At 49.6% G+C, this 22,242-nt stretch overlaps 4 protein-coding genes and 1 long non-coding RNA gene across 12 annotated transcripts in view; 3 read left to right on the forward strand and 2 right to left on the reverse strand.

The window, feature by feature from the left end:
* The window catches only part of eif4g3a (eukaryotic translation initiation factor 4 gamma, 3a), a 27,708-nt gene extending 20,913 nt beyond the window's left edge, over positions 1–6,795 (forward strand). For all 5 annotated transcript variants that reach the window (XM_057031300.1, XM_057031301.1, XM_057031302.1 and 2 more), the window contains 15 exons: positions 799–903; positions 1,073–1,211; positions 1,527–1,630; positions 1,962–2,052; positions 2,259–2,376; positions 2,475–2,692; positions 2,782–2,891; positions 3,177–3,349; positions 3,501–3,626; positions 3,713–3,794; positions 3,913–4,011; positions 4,091–4,237; positions 4,860–4,941; positions 5,040–5,186; positions 5,835–6,795. In XM_057031300.1, the coding sequence (XP_056887280.1) occupies positions 799–903; positions 1,073–1,211; positions 1,527–1,630; positions 1,962–2,052; positions 2,259–2,376; positions 2,475–2,692; positions 2,782–2,891; positions 3,177–3,349; positions 3,501–3,626; positions 3,713–3,794; positions 3,913–4,011; positions 4,091–4,237; positions 4,860–4,941; positions 5,040–5,186; positions 5,835–6,016 (1,923 nt within the window). In that variant the 3' untranslated portion in view covers positions 6,017–6,795. The remainder of the gene's footprint in view (positions 1–798; positions 904–1,072; positions 1,212–1,526; positions 1,631–1,961; positions 2,053–2,258; positions 2,377–2,474; positions 2,693–2,781; positions 2,892–3,176; positions 3,350–3,500; positions 3,627–3,712; positions 3,795–3,912; positions 4,012–4,090; positions 4,238–4,859; positions 4,942–5,039; positions 5,187–5,834) is intronic.
* Positions 6,286–8,337, reverse strand: LOC130524848 (uncharacterized). Its single transcript, XR_008950261.1, has 2 exons — positions 8,084–8,337; positions 6,286–6,671 (listed from the first exon to the last, which is right to left on the reverse strand). It is a non-coding gene; the product is annotated as an uncharacterized LOC130524848 (long non-coding RNA).
* Positions 7,480–12,953, forward strand: hp1bp3 (heterochromatin protein 1, binding protein 3). 2 transcript variants are annotated; one of them, XM_057031307.1, is made up of 13 exons: positions 7,480–7,722; positions 8,149–8,230; positions 8,558–8,735; positions 9,257–9,319; positions 9,425–9,581; positions 9,689–9,832; positions 9,949–10,008; positions 10,194–10,333; positions 10,410–10,500; positions 10,600–10,759; positions 11,021–11,132; positions 11,203–11,358; positions 11,630–12,953. In XM_057031307.1, the coding sequence occupies exons 2-13, from the start codon at positions 8,164–8,166 to the stop codon at positions 12,144–12,146; spliced, it is 1,845 nt and encodes a 614-aa protein (XP_056887287.1). In that variant the 5' UTR covers positions 7,480–7,722; positions 8,149–8,163; the 3' UTR covers positions 12,147–12,953. The 2 variants fall into 2 exon arrangements, with proteins under 2 accessions (XP_056887287.1, XP_056887288.1); XM_057031308.1 differs by lacking the exon at positions 9,257–9,319.
* Positions 12,954–13,209: 256 nt separating this feature from the next.
* Positions 13,210–16,552, forward strand: sh2d5 (SH2 domain containing 5). 3 transcript variants are annotated; one of them, XM_057031311.1, is made up of 10 exons: positions 13,210–13,373; positions 13,739–13,797; positions 13,874–13,954; positions 14,025–14,099; positions 14,169–14,315; positions 14,718–14,918; positions 14,993–15,173; positions 15,421–15,526; positions 15,603–15,762; positions 15,955–16,552. In XM_057031311.1, exons 1-10 carry the CDS (start codon positions 13,298–13,300, stop codon positions 16,162–16,164), a joined length of 1,296 nt encoding a protein of 431 aa, XP_056887291.1. In that variant the 5' UTR covers positions 13,210–13,297; the 3' UTR covers positions 16,165–16,552. The 3 variants fall into 3 exon arrangements, with proteins under 3 accessions (XP_056887291.1, XP_056887290.1, XP_056887293.1); XM_057031310.1 differs by having other exon boundaries at positions 13,214–13,373; positions 14,990–15,173; XM_057031313.1 differs by having other exon boundaries at positions 13,231–13,480; positions 14,990–15,173.
* Positions 16,553–17,234: 682 nt separating this feature from the next.
* Positions 17,235–21,972, reverse strand: zgc:158258 (uncharacterized protein LOC791186 homolog). Its single transcript, XM_057031309.1, has 4 exons — positions 21,193–21,972; positions 19,244–19,365; positions 18,859–19,042; positions 17,235–18,787 (listed from the first exon to the last, which is right to left on the reverse strand). The coding sequence occupies exons 2-4, from the start codon at positions 19,301–19,303 to the stop codon at positions 17,688–17,690; spliced, it is 1,344 nt and encodes a 447-aa protein (XP_056887289.1). The 5' UTR covers positions 19,304–19,365; positions 21,193–21,972; the 3' UTR covers positions 17,235–17,687.
* Positions 21,973–22,242: the final 270 nt, after the last annotated feature.

A 22,242-nucleotide genomic window follows, 5' to 3' on the forward strand; every position in this document is an offset into this window, starting at 1 on the left:
ATTGTCACAATTCTCTTTATTTTTCAAATGGCAGTGTAACCAAATATAAGCCACTCAGGCAGATGTGAACAACTCTAAAAACACAATTCTGCCTTTAATTCATATCTGGAGAGTCAGATAACATTGAACACTGAACTGTATGGAATACCTTAAATTTCCATGAGTTTGATAAATGTAATGCAAAGTTGTCTGTTATCATTCAAGTTTAAAACAAGTAAATTTTGCTCTTGTATTTTACAAGATCTACAAGAAAGGAGGAATTACATTTTAGTGATTTATTTATTCTGTTAGTGCCAGCGGGCCATAAATAATACATTGTAAGACTGAAGTTGCGGGCCGTATGAAATCTTACCGCGGGCCATGATTGGCCCCCGGGCCGGACTTTGGACACGCCTGGTTTAGAGCATTTTAGTGCGGGTTTTGTTAGACTGGAGCTGTGCCAAATGTACAAATTTGCATCTGTTTCCAATCAAGGTTGGACATAACTTGCAACTTTTATTCAAATTCATCTCTAGATCCTGCAGTATAACAACCGTTGAGTGGGGAACATGGGTGTAACTGCACGAGAGCTTTTGCATATTTGCCATTTAATACATATTTTTGCAGCTTCTGACCCCATAAATGAGTCTAAATTGAGCAGTTTCAGGTTTGTCAGGGCAACATTTGTTTTGTGGCTCGGTCAGTCAAAGTCATTCGGTTTTAACATAATTGTTTGCTGCCCGCTGCCTTTAGATCAGATAGAGAAATGGAGACTATTGCCTCCCCGTCTCAAACGATCCCATTTTCTCCTGTTTGCAGCCTCGCATGGATCAGTATTTTAATCAGATGGAAAAAATAGTCAAAGAGAGGAAGACGTCATCTCGTATCCGGTTTATGTTGCAGGATGTCATCGACCTCAGATTGGTGAGTCTGGTGCCTGGACCTTCTGGTCAAATGTTTTCACGCGCAGATATTTTCTCTTCCGTGTTCCGCTCTTTACAACTCTCCTGTAAAGGAAATCCTGACTGCGAACCAAGTATCGCCACAGAATGTCCTAAAGGTGTGCTGGGCCTGTATTTTGTTATTCCTTCAGCACAACTGGGTGTCCAGAAGAGCCGATCAGGGTCCGAAAACCATCGAGGAGATCCACAAGGAGGCGAAAATCGAAGAGCAGGAGGAACAGAGAAAAGTACACCAGCAGCTTCTCTCCAAGGACAGCAAGAGACGGCCAGGTCAGTTCTGCTCGAAATCCTCTTTAAGGCTTAGACTTCCATGGGCACAGCTCCCGTCAGTCGGAGCGCCGTGCAGGCAGACTTCCTGTCCGTATAGCATGCAGAGACGCTATTGTACCCAACAGCAGCCAGGAAGCCCCCTGCCCCCTCCCATCTGTGAGCTGACCTATAAAATTTCATCATTGATGACAAGAGCTGCCAGAAATGTCACCTTTTCTCAGCCGTTTAACTGTAGTCTTCAGTGGGGGTTTTAGAGTTTTAATATACACTCAACTCCCCCCCCACTAATCCAGCAACCCGTCTTTTCTTTCTTAGAAGCAAGAGAGCAGCGCGTGCAGAGGGAAGAGACCTGGAACACTGTGCCCATGACTAAGAACAGCAGAACTATCGACCCCAACAAGATCCCAAAGATCTCAAAAGTGAGGCAAACACCCTCTAACAACTGCTTTTTTTTGGTACATCATTTAATCATATAATGTGAATTTGAAGGTTCGCTCCAAATCAAGGAGGAATCATCTCGATTCGTAGAAGATAAATTGTGAATTGTTGTATCTTAAAGTCAGCCCTGATTTGGAAGTGATCAGTTCTATTCATTCTGGTTCTATTCAGAAGTGCAGCGTCCCCCTACTGGACGCTTGCGGTACTGCCGTGTCTCATGTTGGAGGACTCTCAACATGGAGTTGGGAATCTTTCCTGAGCCGGGAATCACCGTTTTAGAAATATTGCCAACTTGGTCTCCTATTTTTGCAGCCGCAAATGGATGAGAAGATCCAGCTGGGTCCCCGGGCTCAGGTCACATGGGTGAAGGGCAGCAGCGGAGGGGCCAAGGCCAGCGACTCGGGTAATGGTAATAATTCATCCATCAGCGTTAAGCCTGACTAATACGAGCCTGGTTTCATTCACAGGGACAAACTCTTTAGTGGGATGTCCCGTTACACACTGACCCACAACATACAGGAGAACTTGGCACCGTTTAGACCCAGTTCCGTCGAGGATGCAAGTCTAACATTCCAACAGAGGTTTGACTGAATCTTATTTCCATGGCAGAACTTTCCCGGACGGCAGGCCTCAATCGTTATTCCGCACTGCAGTCGACGCCTTCGTCTCAGCCATCCACCGCCCCTCCACAGAATTCCGACTTTGACTCCAGAAGAACACTTGGGAGGTGAGGGAAGCTCGCAGAACCACTGCTGGACAGTCGTGCTGCTCGTAGATCCTTCTGATCGATGAAGAACCGTTCCCGCTCTTTATTCCCTCTCGCAGCAGTCGGAGCAGCTCAGGGAGGGACCGCAACGAGAAACCACTTGTGTCCGGCACCTCATCACGGCCAGGATCCTTCATCAGGGGAGGGAGCACCAAGGAGTTGCTCAACAGTCCGACCCCCGACGAGGTGCGGAGAGAGCGGGAGGGGGCGGAGACCCGCAGAACGAGCGTCACGGAAGACAAAACGGAGCCCGAGCGCAACCGAGTCAGGGAGGCCGGTAAGCGAAATCCCGAATCCTGCTCCAGAACTCAACGCCGCTCCTAAATTCGTAGAGTCTTTCTGACATTCAGACCTCCCTTTAAACAGTGAAAGCCGAGCCGCTCCAGCCCCAAGACCGACCCGCCCTGTCTGAGGAGGAGGTCGAGCGGAGATCAAAGTCCATCATCGATGAGTTCCTGCACATTAATGACTATAAGGTACCAACGGCTTCTCAACAAGCAGCAGCCTCTGCGGATAATGCTACTGAACCAGAGTTTAGGTGTTGAGAGGCTGCTCTCGCCTTTAAATAACCCATCTAAAGTTCCTGGTGCACGTTCCATGCGTGTTAAGACACAGTTAGGGTTAGACTGTGTCTTAACAGTTGCGGGCCGTATGAAATCTTACTGCGGGCCGTGATTGGCCCCCGGGCCAGACTTTGGACATGCCTGGGTTAGACAGACACAGTTTGGTTTGCCCCCACCAACCATCTTTGTCCTCTGCAGGAGGCTGTTCAGTGTGTGGAGGAGCTGGACCTGGGCCCTCAGCTACACACCTTTGTGCGCGTCGGGGTGGAGTCGACGCTGGAGCGAAGTCAGATCACGCGGGACCACATGGGCCAGCTGTTGCTGCAGCTGCTGCGCCAGGGTCTCCTGCCCAAGAGCCAGTTCATCAAAGGGTCGGTTCCCCTGCCTCCACAGGCGCTAGATTTCCTTTACAGTCAGCTTAACGAGGGAATCGCCCGATTTTCTCAAGCTAGCTTTTGCGCCGACTTTTGGCGTCGTTCAGTTCTTGGTGGATTTGGACGTGTGTGTTTTTGCCCCCGTCAGGTTTGCGGAGACGTTGGAGCAGGCTGATGACATGGCCATCGACATCCCTCACATCTGGCTGTACCTGGCCGAGCTGCTGAGCCCGGTGCTGAGGGAGGGGGGCTTCTCTATGAGAGAGCTCTTTAGGTAAGAAGACAGAGGCGGCGTCAGTTTAATGTTTAATGAAAGAAGCCAGATCCCTAATTTGTTTTGTTGTTTCTCTTTGTTCCCAGTGAATTGAGGAAACCTTTGCTCCCTGTGGGAAGAGCTGGGATGTTAATTTCTGAAATACTGCACATTCTATGCAAACAAATGGTTAGCGATACCTTTGGGGGCTCTGTCGTTTGCTTAAAGTTTTGATTCACTGATTTAATGATTTTACTGTTTCCATGGTAAATATGGATAAAACATCGAGGTGTGTGATGCTCTACAGAGCCAAAGGACTGTGGGTTCTCTGTGGAGGGAATCCGGCCTCAGCTGGACGGACTTCCTGCCCGAGGGAGAAGACGTCCAGACCTTCATCTCCCAGCAGGTCGGTAGTCGAGTGATCCGCTTCTGCTTTCGTTATATTTTCATTCGAAACAACTTCTCCATCGCTGTCAATTCACCAGAAACTCCAATCGGTTCTTTCGGACGGCTCCGGCCCTGATGCTGCTCAGGCTAAAAGGATTCTGTCCCTGGACGAGCTGAGCCAACAGCTGGAGAGGCTCCTGCTGGAGGACATGGCCAGTGACGAGCAGATTTTTGACTGGGTGGAGGTATGAGAAGATGGATGTGGGCTCACAGTTCTGATAGGGGAACGCTGCCAATGTAGACTGGTCGGGAAGCAACACACACACGCGCGCAAACGAGAGCCTTCTGAATGGAAATGAAAGACCCTACCCATTTATGTGCACATATTTTAAGCTTTTTTCTCAATTACAGTGCTTTTTTATCCCAGATTGTTCAGTAAAACAACATTTGTACATTAAATGACACTCATCACGCCCACTTCAAATTGTTCTGGGAGCGCGAATCGACTGGCTTTCCCAGAAATAGCAAACATGAGCTCAACGTAGCTCCAGAATGGCTGCGGGTGTTTTCCACGGCAACGGTGGAGGGAGCTGAAAGCGTAGCAGTGGTGGAACATGTGATGGTAGGAAGGATCATGATTCCCTACACCCAAACCTCTGAAGGTGCCCGCTAGTTTGGAGCCCCGTCTATCAGCCGGCTAATTACCCTGAATGTGTGTGTGTGTGACTGGAGCTGCAGCCAGAGTGTTTTTTTTAGTCTCTTTTTTTGATTAGCAGCAGTTTACTTTAGTCTTTGACTCTTTTTGCCGTCTCACATAAGAATCCTGCTCCCATCTAACCGCCAACCGGTGTTTCTTTCGATCTGCAGGCCAACCTGGATGAATCTCAGATGAGCTCTTCTCCCTTCCTGAGGGCTTTAATGACAGCTGTGTGTAAGGCGGCAGTGAAAGGTGAGAGCCCCCCCCCCCCCCCCCCACCTGGGGCAGCTAAGACCACAGCACCGGTTGCCGTTTCCCTCACTCACTCTTCTTCATGCTCTAACAAACAGATGATAACACCAACTGTCGAGTGGACACAGCCATCATCCAGCAGAGACTGCCTGTGCTGCTCAAGTACCTTAACTCAGACACTGAGCGACAGCTGCAAGCACTTTATGCACTTCAGGCCTTGATCGTCTCTCTCGATCAGCCTCCAAGTAAGCTCCGGATCCTACCTCCTCCTTTAAATGATTCAGGAACGTTTCTTCTTTATCGCACGGGGTTAAGTCGTGTTTAGACCAGTTTGAAAGCATGATTGTAAGAGGTAGTGGCTGTCGAGGCTGGAATCGAACCGCTGCGCTTGTAGCTAGCGTTGGAAAATCTGCTGAAAGTTCAATCATCGGTTAGCAGCTTGTGTTGTTTTTCATTTAAATTTCCCATTTCTGACTGCGCTATTTTCTGTCTGTTGTTGCGTGCTCGATATCTGACCATCCCGCCTTTTGTTTTAGCTGCCTATTTAACGCTAGCTGTTTTCAGATGATGCTCTCCCGACTTCATACGTCAGTTTTTGAGGGTCTGAGGTTCAATAAAAGCAGCTTTAAAATGCTGGGGAACATCAAGCAAGCAGGCAGGACAAGGACGAACACTTTTTTAAAAAGAATGCTGTGGTTGATTCCAACATTAGTCCTAATTGGATCTTCTGAGCCGTTGCTTGTATGAATAAAAGACCGATAATTGGAGCACGAGTTTCCACCCCGGTCTAACAAATAACACAATCCCAATAACACAATTTCCCACGTTTTGCTCCTTTCTTCATTTAAGAAATGAATTCCTTTGTTTTTGGTGTTACTTTCCCCCCTCCCCAGACCTTCTCCGGATGTTCTTTGACTGTCTTTACGACGAGGACGTCATCTCCGAGGACGCTTTCTACAAGTGGGAGTCCAGTAAAGACCCTGCAGAGCAGGACGGCAAGGGCGTGGCCCTCAAGTCTGTTACGGCCTTCTTCACGTGGCTGCGGGAGGCAGAGGAGGAGTCGGAAGACAATTGACGAGGGCGGAAGCTGGGGGGGACAACTTTAGTGGAACTGCATCCTTACGGCAGAATAAACATTCAAAATGAATGTGTGTGTGACCAGGACAACGAGTTTACGGCTGGAATTTTTTTCTGCGGTACTGTTCTGAGACATGCTGCCATTTTGAGTTTGGATTCCAGTGATGGAAGCACTAAATACCTGTATTATACATAGAAAATATTTTTGTTTTAAAATTTAACTTACTTTTCTTTTGTTACTTTTTAAAGAGAGACTTAAAAGATACATAGGTTCCGGACTCTTTAATTTATTATTTTTTTAAGGACTGCAAATATGAAAGTTATTTAACATCTTGCAGATGCTCACAGAGGAGAACATGGCAACACAAATAACAATATAATTAATTATAATAACAAGAATACTGTAATGAAATGGAACCCTCCTGGATTCTCCTGTTTGTTGAAACGGGGGGAAAGAAAATCCTTTTGGGATGAAGGGAAAGCCAACAAAACCGGTGTGGATGTGCAGGAAAGGGGTGACGTGTCGATGTTGGAGGCTCCCTGGCTCGCTCGGCACTCACAATGATGTACATAGGCCTCCCCAGAGGTGGAGATGCATTCGACGGAACGCCAGCCAGATGTGTTCGGCGAACATGAGAGGAAAAATAATGCAACTGAAAAAAAAAAGGAAAAACTCAAATGGCCATGGTCATTGAACAAAATGCTTGTAATACTTCAGAGCTACAGAGCAAATTAAAGCTTGTAAATACATTAAAGATAAAAGTATTTAAAAACGAATGTAGGTTCTGACGGTTTGTTCTTGTTTGTACTTTTGTCTCCTGCAGCTTTAACTGGAATGCCCAGAAGAGAATGACGGTGACCTCGCATTAATCCCTTCACATTCTGCTTCTGATTTTTTTTTTTTAAATCATCTTACCAAATGTAAAATAACTAGTTTGTGTCCAAATTAATCAGGCTTGAAACATTTGCAGCACCTCTAGTATTTTCATATTTACGTTCTCTCCGTAATTGGTTTTAAATCATCTTATCACATCTGAACGTGAAAGCAATTATGGTCCACATTTACACAATGGAAGCAACTTGTTTTATTATTGTTTTATTCTGCCAGAGGTAGGAAAATAAGAATGCTGCCGTGCGTTGTGGCTCATTTCTAAGAGTAAAACCAATTGAGGAGATGACGATTAACCGCGGTTTCATACAAACATGGCCGCCGCGGAGACGCCCACAGAAACCACAACTCCCATGAGTCTTTGCTGCAGGCGACGAAACGACGCTCGCGACCAAAGAGGCGAGTTCTGCGACTATGCTGATACTTTTGGTTAAAGTACTATTGCGACGCACTTAAGGCGCGACATAAGGTCAAATATTGGACCCTGGTGAAATAGAATGATTTTGAAAGGACCGTAGCAATAACACACCGGGGGGGTGCTTGCTAGCTAGCTAGCCAGCCCCCCGGTGCTAGCTAGCCTGGCTGTGCGCGTTAAAACAACCGTGAGAGACGTGACGGTGATTAACAAACGGCCCGTTTGAGCCTCCTGGAGGTTCACGTCGCCCACCGTGACGATGGGAATCCTCCGACGCGATGTGACGTGACGACGTGACCGCCAGTCGGAGCGGGGCGGGGCTCGTAAACACAAGTCTAAATAAAGGATCGTGCAGAAATTTCCACCAAACTGCTCCACTTGTGTCCGCTGGAACCGAAAGGTAGGTGTCGTTCGCGCCGCGCAGCGCGACGGGCGACGCGGTTTGGGGGTCGACGAGGACGCGCGGATCGCTGCGTTTGGCTGAATGCAAATTGAATTTTATCTGCCTTGTGCGACGCCATCATTGTGCAAGCGCACTGACAAAATGGCGAAATTGCCGTTTTCCCCCCCTTTCCTCGCTCAAACTGGCCGCTCGGCTTCCGTGCGAAGGTTCCAAATGTGCTCGAAGAACGCTTTCCGAGTGGAACGGGCTAAACACGAATGCCCCCTTTATTTCCTGTTGTGTTTTTTTTTTGTTTTTTTTTGCAGATAATTGGTCGCAGTAAGTGCCGTGGGCTGGACGTGTCGGTGTCTTTACGCACCGGTGCGCGCCCCGGTGCTCCGCCGGTTGTGCTGTGTTGGGGACTGACACATGTGTTCCGTGCAGGTTAAATCTGGTGTGATGCCGATCCGCCGCGCAGCAGCGACTCCATCCCAGGAGAAGACCCCCTCCACTGCAGCCGAGAAAGGTTAGGCCCTGGCGGGGGCGCCGCTGGGGGCGTTGGGCCCCCGGCCAAAGCCCGTTCACCGTCCCCGTTAACACTCCAAAGCCCTCCAACTGCTCCTCGCAGCCATGATTGAGTGGGCAGAATTGTTTAAAGAACTACGTGGTTTCCCAGTCCACCAGCAGCGGTGGTGGGCGACCAGTTACTTGTCACTTTTGCACCAGTAAGCAGGACTGGTGATTAAATCAGATGTGGCCAGAGAGGTTGTTGCGTCCCGGATCGTTTGAGCTGCTTTGATGTGTGTGGATTCCTCCTCACCGGCGTTTTTGCTTTGTTCTCTGTCGTCCTCAGAGCCCGAAGCCTCCCCGGAGGAATCGCCCGCCGCCGACGAGGAAGCGGCGGCATCTTCGGCCGCGGCGTCCGAGCCCGAGGAGGCCGATGCCCCCGGCAAACCGGAGGCCGCGGAGAACGGCGAGAAGACGGACGGCGCCGCGGGGGAGGAGAAGGGAGAGGCGGCGGAGAAGAAAGAGTGAGTGTGAACAGAGAGCTACCGTGCAACTCTGGACCCTGCGATATTTCACTTTGATAGCACTTTGATCCGTGTCCATTGTCCCCGCCGCCGGATGATGGCAGACTCATCCTCTCGCCGTTGCCGTGTGGCGAGCGTTCCCAGTATTTATCAGTCAGGCGCTGGGAAACCTGCTGGCTGTCTCAGAGGAGTCCAGGAGGAGTGGACGTTCATCTCTTAACATCATAGGCTCACTCCTTGTTATTTATTTCGTTCTACGCTTTAAAATTCCATCGTTTTAGGGAAACGGAGCGGTCCAGAGTTAAATGCTGGGCTGTTTAACGGCCGTTTCCTTTGGGCAAAGCGGGTGAACTCAATTCGGCTCTCTCGGCTTCTCCTCCTCCTCTTCTCCCAGACTTTGATGAAACTCAACTTACCTTCTATTTCTCCACCTCAGAAAGTCAGTTAGTCAGTTTCCTGCTGTGGCTCCCGTCAGACAGATGTTCTAAAGCTTGATTTTGTCTCCCCTGTCGGTGGCAAAGTGACAAATGCAAGGACTGCGCAGCCGGACAGTGTGCAACACACTGCTATGTTCTCCTACTAAGGTGAGGATGTGCTAAAGAGAAGGGTGGTGACCATCACAGTGAAATATCGCTCGCAGAGAACCGACGCGCTTCACTGAACCCGTGTGCGACTCCTTCTGGCGACAGGTTGAAGGATGGCTACAAGTATGAGAAAACCAAAGTGAAGAAGGTGAAAAGGACAATCCCTGCATGGGCTAGCATATCTGGCAGCAAAAAGGTTCCTGTCACCAACTTTTCAGGCACTCAGCACAAAGTGGATGATATCCTCATTGAAGCCATTATGGTGCGTAACGCCCGAAGCCTCCACCCCCCCCCCCCGACCGCACGTTTGATTCCCGTCGGCTGGCGGGCGAAAACGCGTCTGATTTCTCTGTGCCGCTGTCTTTGCAGTCTTGCGACGACAGGGGCGGCGTTTCGTACCAGTCGCTGCTGAAGTACATCGGGAAAAAGTACCCGGGGATGGAGATCGAGAAGAAGAAGTTTCTCATCAAGAAGGCGATGAAGAAACATTTGGAGAAGGGAACCATCAAACAGGTAGAGGAGGCTCGTCGACGGGGCCGCGGAACGCTCCAAGCTGCTCCCCGTAATGGCTCGCGGGTCACGGGTGGTTCCGCTAATCCGTGTCTTTCTTTGTCCTCTCTGTCCACCAGCTCAAAGGAAAAGGCCTTTCAGGAACCTTTGCCATCAGGAACAAGCCTGTCCTGTCTAAGGTAAGTCGGAGCCCAGCTAATGCAGCTAGCGCCGCGGCGGGGTGGTAAAATCAGCAGTTTAACCCGGGTCCAGCTTGAGTCTTGGGACAGATGAGGAGTCTGATGCCGAGGAGTCGTTTGGGTTGCGTGTCCCATGTTTGTGTGCGAGACTGCGATGTGTTCAGGGACGTCTCTCCCGTTTCCAGAAAGCCGCTCAGAAAATGGTGTCGCTGGGAGACGCCCTCCCGCTCATCATCACACGGCTCTGTGAGCCAAAAGAGGCCTCCTATAACCTCATCAAGAAGTACCTGGAGCAGCACTTCCCCAATCTAAATATCGAGAACAGGTGATCCCATCGGTCCGGAGTAATCCATCGACTCTTAACCTCTGGCTAAATGCTTTCCTAACCGGTTCGTTGTCAGGCCGGACGTGCTGAGGACCGCCCTGGTTAAAGCGGTGGAGAGGAGACAACTGGAGCGCATCACTGGCAAAGGAGCCAGCGGGACCTTCCAGGTGAAGCAGTTTAGCCCCCCTCGTTTTTCAGCACTTTCCTTTTTTTGAAAGCTTTCACCCTTTTTGGTGATTGGCACTAACGCGCTAAAACTGTCACAGTTGAAGCGTACTGGGAACAAGGTCCTGCTGAAGGGCGGAGTCTTGGAGGACGCCATCACGGCTGCCATCACGGCCATGAACGAACCCAAAACCTGCAGTACCACGACCCTACGCCGATACCTCATCGACGCCAACAAGGATAAGAAGGAGTATCAGCTAGGTAAGAGACCGCTGCTGTCATTATTACGGGTAGTGGGAAGTGGTTCATTTGTTTGGGAGCAGCAAATCGGCTCGGGACTGGTGGGAAACCAGTTTTCCTGTTTGTGTCTCTGCGCTACGCGCGTCTGTCCACTAGAGGGCGCCGTGACGCACCAATAGGACCAGTGTGTCGCAAAGTTGTATTGAAAGTAAAGGTCTATTTTGGTCTTGTTGTGACATTTGGGTAAGAAGATGGCTGTAATTGTTGGTTTCTGTCCTCCAGTGGCTCATCTGAGGAGAACCCTGACCAAGTGTAAAGTGCTCGGCTGGATGGAGCAGATCACTGGTCATGGCTTCAATGGAACCTACCAGCTCTCTTTCCCCTTTTATCCCAGGTACGTGAACCGGCTTTGATCATTGGACGTCTGCGTGTCCTCCTCTAACTGCTGCGTTTGTCTCCTGAAGCCCGACGGTCCTCTACCCTGACATGTTCAAACAGCCGCCCCCAAAGCGAAAGCAACCAGCCGCGTCGTCTTCTTCTGAAGAAGAGGAGGATGAAGAGGAGGAGGACGACGACGACGACGACGAAGAAACGGAGGATGAAGCTCCCTCTCGTAAAAGGTGAGCACTCGGTAAAAGAGATCTCTGAAGATTCCATCGATTTAATCCCAGCCAGTGTCAACTGGAGGATTTGGAATCAACCAGTTCCAGATAAACGGTGAAGAAAATAGTCCCAAGGCCTCAGTTAACCTCTCCCCCCTCCTCCGTGACACGCGCCCCCTTGTGGACAGAGGTGCCGCCGCCGCCTCCGTTTGAGGCTCAAAGTCTTCTGAAAACTCTTGTTGGAACTCAGAACCGGGCGTTCTTCTGTCCTCTTGTCGTTTGTCCTCAGGAGACCCGTGAAGAGGCCTCCGCCTAAAGTTCGCCACCCTCCGCCCACCAAGAAAGCTCGCAGCGCCGCTCAGTCCAGAGCTGCGGGCAGGAGGCGCACCCTGGTCAAAAAGTCTCCGGCCAAGAAAGCCACGCCCCCCGCCGTCCTGACCGGCAGGAAAGCAAAGGTTGTGAAGGAGCCCTCGCCGCCACCACCGCCACCGCCCAAAAAAGCCACGCCCGTCAAGAAAAGCGCTCCGCCCCGAAAGACCAAAACGCCCGCCGTAAAAAAGCTGAGCAAACGCGGCTCCAAGCAGCCCAAGGGGGGCGAGTCGTCCGCGAAGGAGGACGCAGGCGCCCCCGAGAAGAGGAGGGGCGCGTCCCGGCGTTCCAAGCCCGACGACTCGCCCGCCGAGGAGCCCGCCGCGAAGAAGGCAGCGACCAAAGCCGGCTCCAGGCAGCCCGACGAGCCCGCAAACAAAAAGGTGGCAAAGAGCAGCAAGCAGACGACGCGCAAGTCCAAGAGGGGGAAGCACTGAGGCCGGAGGGCCTGACGGACTGGGCCTCCCGCTGGAGCTCGCCGGCTTTTGTACTGATGTTTTCCCAGTTCGGGGCGCTAGGGTTTGTTTTGTTTTTTTTAATGTTTCTGTTGTAGGTAAAGAAGGTTACCCTGCCCGTTACGGAGTTTCAACTTTAATCAAAACGCGCGTAGAAAACTCGGTTAGCGATTCGCGTTCCAGCTGCCGGAGCAGCGAAAGCCAAGAACCCAAACTAGAGCCGCTTCGTGAGTCCTGACTTTTAGACTTTTCTGTTTCGATTTCCTTTTTATTTTATTTTATTTTTTATACCGTTTCCCATCCGGTCAAGAGGAAGCACACATCCCCAACATGAAAACGAGTGTTACGAAAGGTCCAGTTGGCATTTAACCAATGAACCATATTGTTCTTTTTAAGAGATTTTAAGAGATTTTAAGGTTTAATCCCTTTGGCCAGCCAGGAAAGTGAGAATGTGAGTTTTTATCCATGATGCTTATTTTCCCACTACGACTCCGATCCGCAGGCGTTGGGCTTTAGCTTAGCAACGCTGACGGCAGTCATTAAACATCGGTAGGGACACCTTGTCTTTTTCAATCTGTGTTTAGAGGAGCCAAATCTCTGGATAAATCCGTTTTATCTTCAGTACCGGACCGTACGCCCGTGATTTGTGAAGAACAGGACACTAGCTCAGACGTACCCTGCATGTAATGTATTCCTTGTGTTGTTACACTGTTTTTTCCAAGTCATTAATAAATGGCTATATTTGTAAAAAAAAAATGAGAATAAAATCCAGCTTTGCTGTTTTTCTTACTGTGGGGTGAAAATGAGTCGAGATTCATCTGCACTTAAAAGCACGTTTAATCCGCGCTGGAGGGAGTTGACGCCTCCCGTTTCCATAGCAACCCGGCCGAGGTGGATTCCTATAATATTGTTTGCCCTTAGAACACGCAACGACGGTATTTGATGCCATAAGGCGCAGATTAAAATGAGCATTATTTGTTTATTATGGATCCCTGCCGACGGTCCGGTCCTGGGATCGGTGACGTCACGGACATAGATTGCGCAACGGGCGGGAATGTCGGGAAATGTGGAGATGAGACAGCGGCGGGGGGAGGAACGGAGGATCTTCACGGGCCTCCCAGGCGTGTGCGTCCATGAAGATAAGACCTCCTCTTCCTCCTGCGCCCCCCGCCCCGCCTCGGTTCAGGACCAGCGGCGCACCTGGATCAGGTAAATGTGACGGGAACTCGGGTGCCATTTCCGTAGTTGAGTGAAGAAGACTGTGGAGGAGGAAGGCGGCGGCTGGAGGCTCCTCTGAGACACGTTTCCGCCCTGAGGTGAAAACTTTTCTCTTTATTTCGCGTCTTTTCTCACCGCGGTCACCGGCGGATGGATACCAACGTTTGCCGGTGGGCAAATCCCGCCAGTCTAATCCGCGCAGACCTATAAATGTTCCCCGGAGTGTCAGTGACAGTTGCAGTCGGCCACGCTGGTTGATTTAATTATCTGATCAGCGCGGACAATGGTTGTGCATAAATACGCGTCCCTAAATCAGAGTTTCTCACCGTTTCCTCTTTTTTCTTCCTAAAACTAAGAGGGCAGCATGGGTGAGGCCCCGGGGAGAGAAGACGGCACCGTGACGCGTTCAGCGGAGGTAACGCCACGGGTTTGTTTGTTTGTTTGTTTCGTTGGTTGTTTGTTTGTCCTAACCGCGCGTGTCCCGTGTGAAGTACGTGGGCTCGTTTCCCGTGGACGACCTGTGCTTGGATGATCAGATCGTGCAGCTCCACACTCAGCTGAAGGCCCTAAAAGTGAGTTTGGAACAAAACGACGGCAAAGTTTGGTGGATGGTGTCACAAATGTTGCCGCTCAATCCATCAGTCCTGCAGAAGGAGGAGGCCTGTCTCCGTCAGGTTCTCAATCAAAGGAGTCAAAATATACGACGAGGACGAGACGGTAAGTCTTGGTTATTTGTTGTTGTTGCTCAGAACCTGCTGGATCCGTTCTGAGGCTTGTCTCTTGCAGACCCTCCTGATGGCCCACGCCCTGCGCCGGGTCTCCCTCTCCACTGCCCGGCCCGTTGATGCCCAGTTTGCCTTTGTCTCCCACAATCCCGGCAGCGTGGACGCCCAACTCTACTGCCATGTCTTTAGAGCTCGACATGCCAGAGCAGTAAGAGCCTGTGGTGTCTTGGTGTGATGGAGGCCATCTCTCCCTCCTCTGGTGACCACGATCCTGTCACTTTTTGTGGTTTCTGCTTCCTGGTGGGCGTTCCTTCCTATCTCAGGAAAGCCAACGATGCTGCACAAGCATGGCATCGTGTGCAGGAGTACTGGTCTTACTGGTTGGGGCATGTTTTGGTTTGGTGTGGGCACTACTAGCGATGTTTGAGAGGCGACTACAACCTGAAAGCCTTGCAGAGTTGTGAACCGCTGTGCTAACATGGTTGGCTACTGTATAACTATGACGCCACCACTTCCTGCCTTGAGTGGGAACAACTCCATGTCTGGATGCGTGTTTAGCCCCGGGGGGGTCATATTGGTTCTTTATGACGATTCTTTTTCTGTCCTACAGGCTCAGTTCCTGAACCTGCTGCTTTGCCGCTGCTTCCAGTTGTCCTACTTGGAGAAACACCCAGAAGAAGGTCAGGAAGGCTCTCCTGGCTCTGTGCCCCACCATAACCCATCTCTACTCAACCATGGATTCCCTCTGAGCGTCAGCGCCCTGGTGTCTTTTAGAAGAGCTCCCTTTCTTGGATTGTTACCAGGAGCAAAGGTTTGGACTATTTCTGCCCTCCAGACTATCGAGGCTCTGAATTCTTCACTGTAGCCAGTTTCATTTGCCAGAAGAAGAGTCTCAAGTCTTATGATGACCCACACAACGGCCAGGATGAGGTCTTCGCCTCCTCCCCGTCTCTGGTGCGAAAGAAGGCCATGCGGGCCAAAGTGCTGCGCTCTGGCGCGTACCGCTCCTTCACTTTCACGCCGCTCAAACAGCGAAACGTCCAGGAGCGACTGAATGCGTCACAAGGTGGGCTGGGCATTCACAGAGCGCTTTCCAGAGTCAGAGATCTGATTAGGTAAAGCAAATTCCTTCATTTCTGGTGTCTCTCGGGGTGTCGGATGGTAGCTGGACCACAAGAGGTGATGGATCTACCACAGGGGTCACGCATGTTCTTCTCCCCACCTCCTCCATCTGCTCTACTTCACTTTAAGGGTCGTCGGGTAAACATCTCCCGACATCTTGTATTCATTTTCTGGTGTTGCTTGTGAAACAGGAAACGACCCCGACAGGACGCCACCTCCGAGATCCCGAGCTCCAAGCTTGGCAGAAACGGAGGAAGCCCTCGTTCAGGCCGTGTGGTGCTGGGCTGGCATCGCAATGTAAGTGCCGCCCCCTAAATTCCATCCCTGGATACTCTAAAGCGTCCAATTTTAAAGAGCCTCTTGCAATTTTCAGTGACAGCAGCTATTCGCTGCTTGCCGATGACGTCCTGGGATCGTTCCTTTTGTGTCCACACCCCAAAAAGACGAACTACGGCTCCCTCGTTGTCCGCGGCCCCTCTGGTTTGGTCACTCGCCTCGTCGAAAACACCCGTAAAGGGAAATTCTTGCTGGAGGTAACTGTGCAGGCGGCCGATTATTACGCGTCACGTAATAATTTGAACAGATCGAACCAAACATCGACACCTAGCGGTGAAAACGTTGAGCTTTTTTCCATAAATGGCTCGTCCATTGACTGGGAGGTCTTAAAGATTTTCAGCTCTATCAACTGGCCTCATGCTTCGTTTCTTTATTTCCATGTTTTTCAGAAATGCAAGAGTGAATTCGGCTCCATCGCAGAGCTGATTGAACATTACACGAAGGCCGCTGGTGACCTGCCATGCACGCTCAGCTGTGCACGTGTGAACCACTGTTACGAGTGGGAGGAGAACGCCAGCGAGCAGCCGCAGCATTCAGCCAAGCAAAGAGTCCAAACCAAGCCCAAAACCAAACTTACCCACGGAAAGAAATGGGTTTAAGAACCTTTTGCACGTTCACCTTTTCATCACTTATGTTGTGTTGACGTTAGCTTTCACGTCCTCTTAAAACACGTTGCACCTCTCACGGCGTCGGCACTTATGTCCAGAGTTTTCCGTTGCCGATTTTTGTAACCTGCTGCTTTAATGTTTTTAAGTGACGCCTTTAATTTTAACTTTTTATATCCGCTAAGGTGCAAAACTGCTGCCTGGAATTGTTTGTGTGAAGCCGTTGTGGCTCTTTAGTCCTGTTTTTTTTTTTTATATATATATATTTGCAGTCTCGGATTGCGTTTTAAGCCTGCATGTTACATCTCTTTTCATATATTGTGTGAATGTAACACGATATAGCAAACTGTTACCATGACCATAAACACTTTCTCCAACAGCACCCTCAGTCTGAATCAGTGTTCGCCATCGTCTGTTTCACCTGAACAATTGCAACAGTTGATAAAGGCTCCTCAGCTCAACCCTCTGGACTAAACACTCAATTTACTTGGTTTTTGGCACTTGAGATTAAACAATGTAAATAGGCATCTATCAGAAAACGGAATGTTCTGGTGGGTCCAAGCAGACAACCTGGCAAGTATCTGATTCTCTATCAGCTGTTGAACCCGAGCATGAAACCAAACATGGCTTCAGAACCCGACATGGACCCTGTGGTTTCCCATTAGAGGTGACCTTTATCCCACTGCAGAAAACAAGGAGCACCATCGTCCAATTGACAGGAGGAGGTGATGATGGAGGACGTGATGACCAGCTGGAGGAGTCCGAATCTCCTGTAGAAGACGTGAAGCCTCTGGGCGGCCCCGCAGGAGGGTCCCCCTACATGAGCCTGGTCCCGCTCAAGGTTTCTTCCTGTTAAAGGGGAGTTTTTCCTTGCCACTGTTGCTTGTCTGGGGTTAGGCCCTGGGATCCTGGAAAGCGCCTTGAAACAATTTTGATCGTATAAGACGCTACATAAATAAAGATTGATTTGATTTGAGTGTTCTACTCATTCCTGGGTCCAGTTCAACACAGGTGTGTTTTGTTTCAGACGAAAGGGAGCTGATGGAAGAAACATTGACCAGAACTTTAAGTTTTATACCTCTTTAATGGGTGTTTGTAGAAAACCAGGAAGCTTCCATTCATCTCATTTCCATGAAAAGGCTAACGATGTAAACAAACCACTCTGCTCTCATCCGCTTCTGTTTTAGAGCTCAGCCACGTCTAGAAGATAGCATTTCACTCTGCTCCAATACCCTTGAAATAGAATCTCTAATGTAAAATAGAAAAATGAAAGTGTGACATCATGAATGAGAAAACTGAGAACCATTAATTTATCCAAGTAAAGGCACAGCTGTGAATAGAGGAGCGTTTCAGTTGATTTAAAGTGATGTGCCTTTAAATAGGAAGCGCAGAGAAGTGCCATGATACGCACGAGGAAAGCTCAGAAATGTATGTAGACTTTGTGCAGGTCTCATCTTTGCCAAAGTGCTGTTGTCTTTCCTTTTAATGCTCTTTTTAAAATGAGATTAGTTTCTGCTTCAGTTTTTGAGAAGTCCCAGCTTTCTTAGTGCTTCTTTTCGGTCGGCTCCCATCCCAGGAACGACCATGACGCTATATCCGACGGCGTTTGACGTGCTCTGGGGCTTGGGCGGGACCGCGGGCGGGGCCGCGGGCGTGGACTTGACTGATCCGGAGTCTGTGCAGGGTCGCTCTTCGGGGCAGGGGCCAACAGTTTTGTGGTTTTGCTGGCTAGCGGAGAGCTGCAGACCAGTAGCTGCACCCTCATCGGTTTGAAACTGCTGGGGAACAGAGCAGGGCTGTTGTTCACATCTGGAGCGCACACATCTGCTCTTGGACTCTGAGTGCACTTGTGAAGGAGAAAACGAGGGGTTTCTTGGTGGGTGCAAAAGGGAGTGTGATTTGCAGGGCGGGAGAGGGCCCAGTGTGTCTCTCTCTGCTTCCTCCTCTTTCAGGAGGCCCAACTTCTGCAAAGCTTCCAATCTCACAACCTCTGGATCTGTCACGTGCTTAAGGCTGTAAGAGGAGTCTGAAGGAATGGGCGCGTTATTTTCTGTTTCCACTGATGCCTGTGTAAGAAGGATTTTAGGTTTAGGGGGCAATGCGGGGGGACATTTAGCTGCTCCAGCCTGTGAACGGGGCCTGGAGGATCCCAATTTGAGGCCCTCGACTGCAACAGGAGGCTCATTGCCAGAGTCTATTGTATGATCAACTGTGGGACATAAAGGCGTCTTCTTGGTGGAGGTGCTCTTACGTAAATAAACAAGCGCATCGTAGGACAGCGGACCTCTGGGAAGAGGCCCTTCGGCTGTCTTCATGAAGAAATGCCTGGGTTTGGTGAGTGGAGGAATCGCAGCATTAACTTCTAGTGGTAATGGAGGAGCTGCTGGTATCTCGTGTTTGTTTTCCGATGGTTGGCTCGAAGCATTTAAGAGAGGCTTCGAATGGAGATTTTGTTTTGAGGTGACCTCTGGCTTAGCTGTGGATGAAGAACATGGACGGTTGCTGGCTGATGTGAAAGGTGCTGGAACCACATCAGTGGATGGAACCACATCAGTGGATGTGGATACAGACATCACGTCAGTATCTTCTTTTTCTTCTGAGGGTATTTTCTGTAAATCTGAAAGAAGAGCAGCACAAGTCATTAATGCATTTGGTCGATCTCTCATCCACACCTGGAGATGAACTTACGCTTGAGTTTGCTGGCAGAAGCTAACGAGCCATTTAGCTCGTTAGCAAATTTGCTGAAGTCTGAAAGATGGTTCGACTCATCAGACAATGTGCCGTCCTCTTCGTTATCCAGGGATTGGAGCGTCTCCTCGAGAAACAGGAGACAAGCCTTCTCCTCAGCAGACAGGTGCTCCAAACCATCATCCTTTGGATGAGATTTCCACAAAACTCACAATCGTTTCAACACTGACACAAACACACAAAACTGAAACAGCTGGACTTTAGCCTGAACAGCGCAGAAAGGCTAGATTCAGGAATTACTGCCCATTATTTTAATGTTCAGGCAAAGGAACAGAAAGATCTCAAACTACCCATCAGCTTAAAGTATGTGGCGTTTGGAACTCACATCCCCAGAACCGGCACTGACGATGCTGTTGCAGCTGCCAGAGCTGTACGCACCCTCCATCCTCGCCAGCCCACCCTCCCCAGCCAGGTGGCACTTGTGGTGGCTCAGATTTTGTTTTTGCTCTGTTGAGTCAAATAAGCGCAGTTTAGAAATACATGTAGGCAAAGCAATGATGTGGTAATTGACAATAACGCTACGTAATCTAATTGTTTCTCATTTACATTCAGAAACATGTTTTTATGAAATGGAAGCAGCTGGTGGATCATTATTCCAGCTGGGTCAAAGGTTTACGCTTCTATTGAATTACATTTCCTTGTCCATCACGCAGCAAAGCACAGATCTGACGTACAATCACGCGCACCATAAAGGAACAGGAAGCAACATGTCCAGCTTGTTCACGCTATAATCTATATACAGTGGTTCTCAACTGGTGGGTCGCGGCCCACTTTTGGGTCATAGACCCATTCGAGATGGGTCGCAGAAAGCTGGTCAAAAAAAGAATTCAACATTTGATGCACGTCTTTTATTTTGAAATGATGTGCGCTCCCCTTGGCGACAGCTGTGGTAACTATCAGCTGCGAGGTAAGATGGCAAAGCGTAAAGATGATCCAGGGCGTTTAAAATGTGGACTTTCATCCACCGAGCTTAATGGGAAACTGTGGGCCCCAGACCGAGACCAGGTTAGAACCGTTGATCTCTAATGTTGAACAAAGTCTTTGTCATAGCTTTAGACTTTGGCCATCAATAAAGCAATTAAAAGACAACAGTCACACAGTGATTTGCGTATTATTCTGCACACTTCCTGATCCATAAAAACAGTGAAAATATACAAAATTTGAAAGTAACCCAAACCCACATCGGCAACAAGACAAAGGCTATTTTAATTATCTTTTTTACGTACAGTCTAACTAACCCAAGGCCAGAAAATCAGGATATGGCCTTTTTCTATTTTTTTGGTAAGCAAACAAGAACCTTCAGATGTACAGTTTGCATGGTTAGAACTCCATAAAGATTCTTTAAGCACACTCGTGGTTTCTGGGTGTTCTGATTTCGTGATATAAGATCCGTTGTGTAGGACGAGATGTTAATTCCTTAAACTGTGCTGTCGCCTGAGTGATGCCACCGTTGGGGTTATCGGGTCTTGTGTTGCCTCCAGAGGCTCCATCGGTGAGTCCCAGCAGCCCAGGTTCACCCCCCAGGTGGGGTCCTGTCCCCATCCCCACTGAGCCTTCCCTCACACTCCCAACTCTCTCTGGATATTACAAACCCTCTGGTCGGACCCTCACCTTCAAACCTCTCGGCAAGCTTTATTTGCCCCTCACATGTAAACATCGACTCTTTAATGCCACATCCTCGGGCAGCAGCTTCGGCGTGGCCGTTTCAGCCACTCATGTGACTCAGATTACACACCCGTGCCACCCCTAATCTTCCTCAGCAGGATCCGCTTCAGAACGGGGTGAAGGGCAGCAGGGGCGACGATGCACCGGCGACACAGAGCGAGATCTTTCAACTTATGTGAACCTTCCATGTAAAGGTTCACATGAGGCTACTGTGTAAGATAGGTTGAGATAGGAGCTGACAGAGTTTACAGAGCTGACCCTGCAGATCATAGCACTTCTGGCTGAGTATTCATTATACATTAACATTTATGGACTTGTACAGTGAAATGACATAGTTGAATCTCTTTATGCCGCCGTCATGATGGAACACGATGAATCTGAAAATCCAACTACCGACTCATTTTTCTTGAAACGCAAACATTGATGTGGTGACACGGTGGCCACAAAAGAAAACTCCACTTTCAGGTCCAATAGCAAAACAGCTTAACAGCGTAGTTTCTGTTGATCCGTCGAGGACTTTAGCGACATTTACCGCAAAAACGTGGCTTTAAATTGCTAAACGAATGCTCGTGGAACTGAACATGAAAGCGAATAATGGGTGTTGCTCACCTGAACCTCTGCGGTCTGCTCACTGCGCCATCCCGTCAGGTGCAGAGGGAGGTCGACGCTGGACGGCTCCGAGGCGCACGCACGGCGGACTTTGTTCCCTAAGCTTCTGGCCAATCACAGAGCACCATTGTCCTCGCTAAGCCGGCGCGGGAGACGCCGTCACCATGGCAGCCACAACCCCAGTAATCTTCAAATCACTCTGTTGTTGCACTCGGTCCCTCTCTTCTGTCTCGTCAGGAATTATTCAATTTTCTAGCATACACACATCCTTTTTAAAAACAAAAACAAACCAAAAACCATTTATATACTAGTTTAACTGTTTGATGTAACAGATGGGAAACAATATTGGTGCAGTTTAAAAGTCCGGTCCTGTCGCTGTACCAAACCCCCAAATTCAGGATATCCTTCCCACCTTCCTGTCACAATAATACTTGAGCTGCTCCAAAATGCTGCAGCCAGAGTTCTGACAGGTATTGACAAAAGAGATCACATAACTCCTGTAATGGCGTCGCTTCATTGGCTGCCCGTTAAATTTTCTTTCTTTTTCTTTTGACCTACAAGGTCCTCAGAGGCCTAGCTCCGTCCTACCTGGAGAAGCTAGTGATACCTTATCAGCCCAATAGACCGCTCCGCTCTCAGAATGCTGGTCTACTTGTGGTTCCCAGAGTCTCTAGGAGTAGAATGGGGGCCGAGCATTTAGCTACAGCTTAGCTGTGCTGCTAGAGGCCGAGGCTGCCGGGGTCCAGAAACATGATCACCTGACAGGCCTGTCACCCCACTGGGTCATGGTTCCTCTCCTCTCCTCTCCTCCCCTCTCCTCTCTCTCCTCTCCTCTCTCTCCTCTCCTCTCCTCTCCTCCCCTCTCCTCTCTCTCTACCCAGCCCCCCCCCCCATCAGCAGGAGGGTCCCCCTACATGAGCATGGTCCTGCTCAAGGTTTCTTCCTGTTAAAGGGGAGTTTTTCCTTGCCACTGTTGCTTGTCTGGGGTCAGGCCCTGGGATTCTGGAAAGCACCTTGAAACAATTTTGATTGTATAAGACGCGATATAAA

This window comes from Takifugu flavidus, chromosome 4 (genome assembly GCF_003711565.1).
Source record: "Takifugu flavidus isolate HTHZ2018 chromosome 4, ASM371156v2, whole genome shotgun sequence".
Lineage (NCBI taxonomy): Eukaryota > Metazoa > Chordata > Actinopteri > Tetraodontiformes > Tetraodontidae > Takifugu > Takifugu flavidus.

Coding starts and splice junctions, on each gene's coding strand:
- hp1bp3 (XM_057031307.1), top strand. CDS start 8,164: ATGCCGATCCGCCGCGCAGCAGCGACTCCATCCCAGGAGAAGACCCCC. Junction 9,833..9,948: donor AGAAGGGAACCATCAAACAG/GTAGAGGAGGCT, acceptor TCTGTCCACCAG/CTCAAAGGAAAAGGCCTTTC. Junction 10,760..11,020: donor TAAGAAGGAGTATCAGCTAG/GTAAGAGACCGC, acceptor TCTGTCCTCCAG/TGGCTCATCTGAGGAGAACC.
- zgc:158258 (XM_057031309.1), bottom strand. CDS start 19,303: ATGGAGGGTGCGTACAGCTCTGGCAGCTGCAACAGCATCGTCAGTGCC. Junction 19,043..19,243: donor TCAGTGCCGGTTCTGGGGAT/GTGAGTTCCAAA, acceptor TCTCATCCAAAG/GATGATGGTTTGGAGCACCT. Junction 18,788..18,858: donor TTCTGCCAGCAAACTCAAGC/GTAAGTTCATCT, acceptor CTCTTCTTTCAG/ATTTACAGAAAATACCCTCA.
- sh2d5 (XM_057031310.1), top strand. CDS start 13,298: ATGAAGATAAGACCTCCTCTTCCTCCTGCGCCCCCCGCCCCGCCTCGG. Junction 13,374..13,738: donor CAGCGGCGCACCTGGATCAG/GTAAATGTGACG, acceptor CCTAAAACTAAG/AGGGCAGCATGGGTGAGGCC. Junction 14,100..14,168: donor TATACGACGAGGACGAGACG/GTAAGTCTTGGT, acceptor TGTCTCTTGCAG/ACCCTCCTGATGGCCCACGC.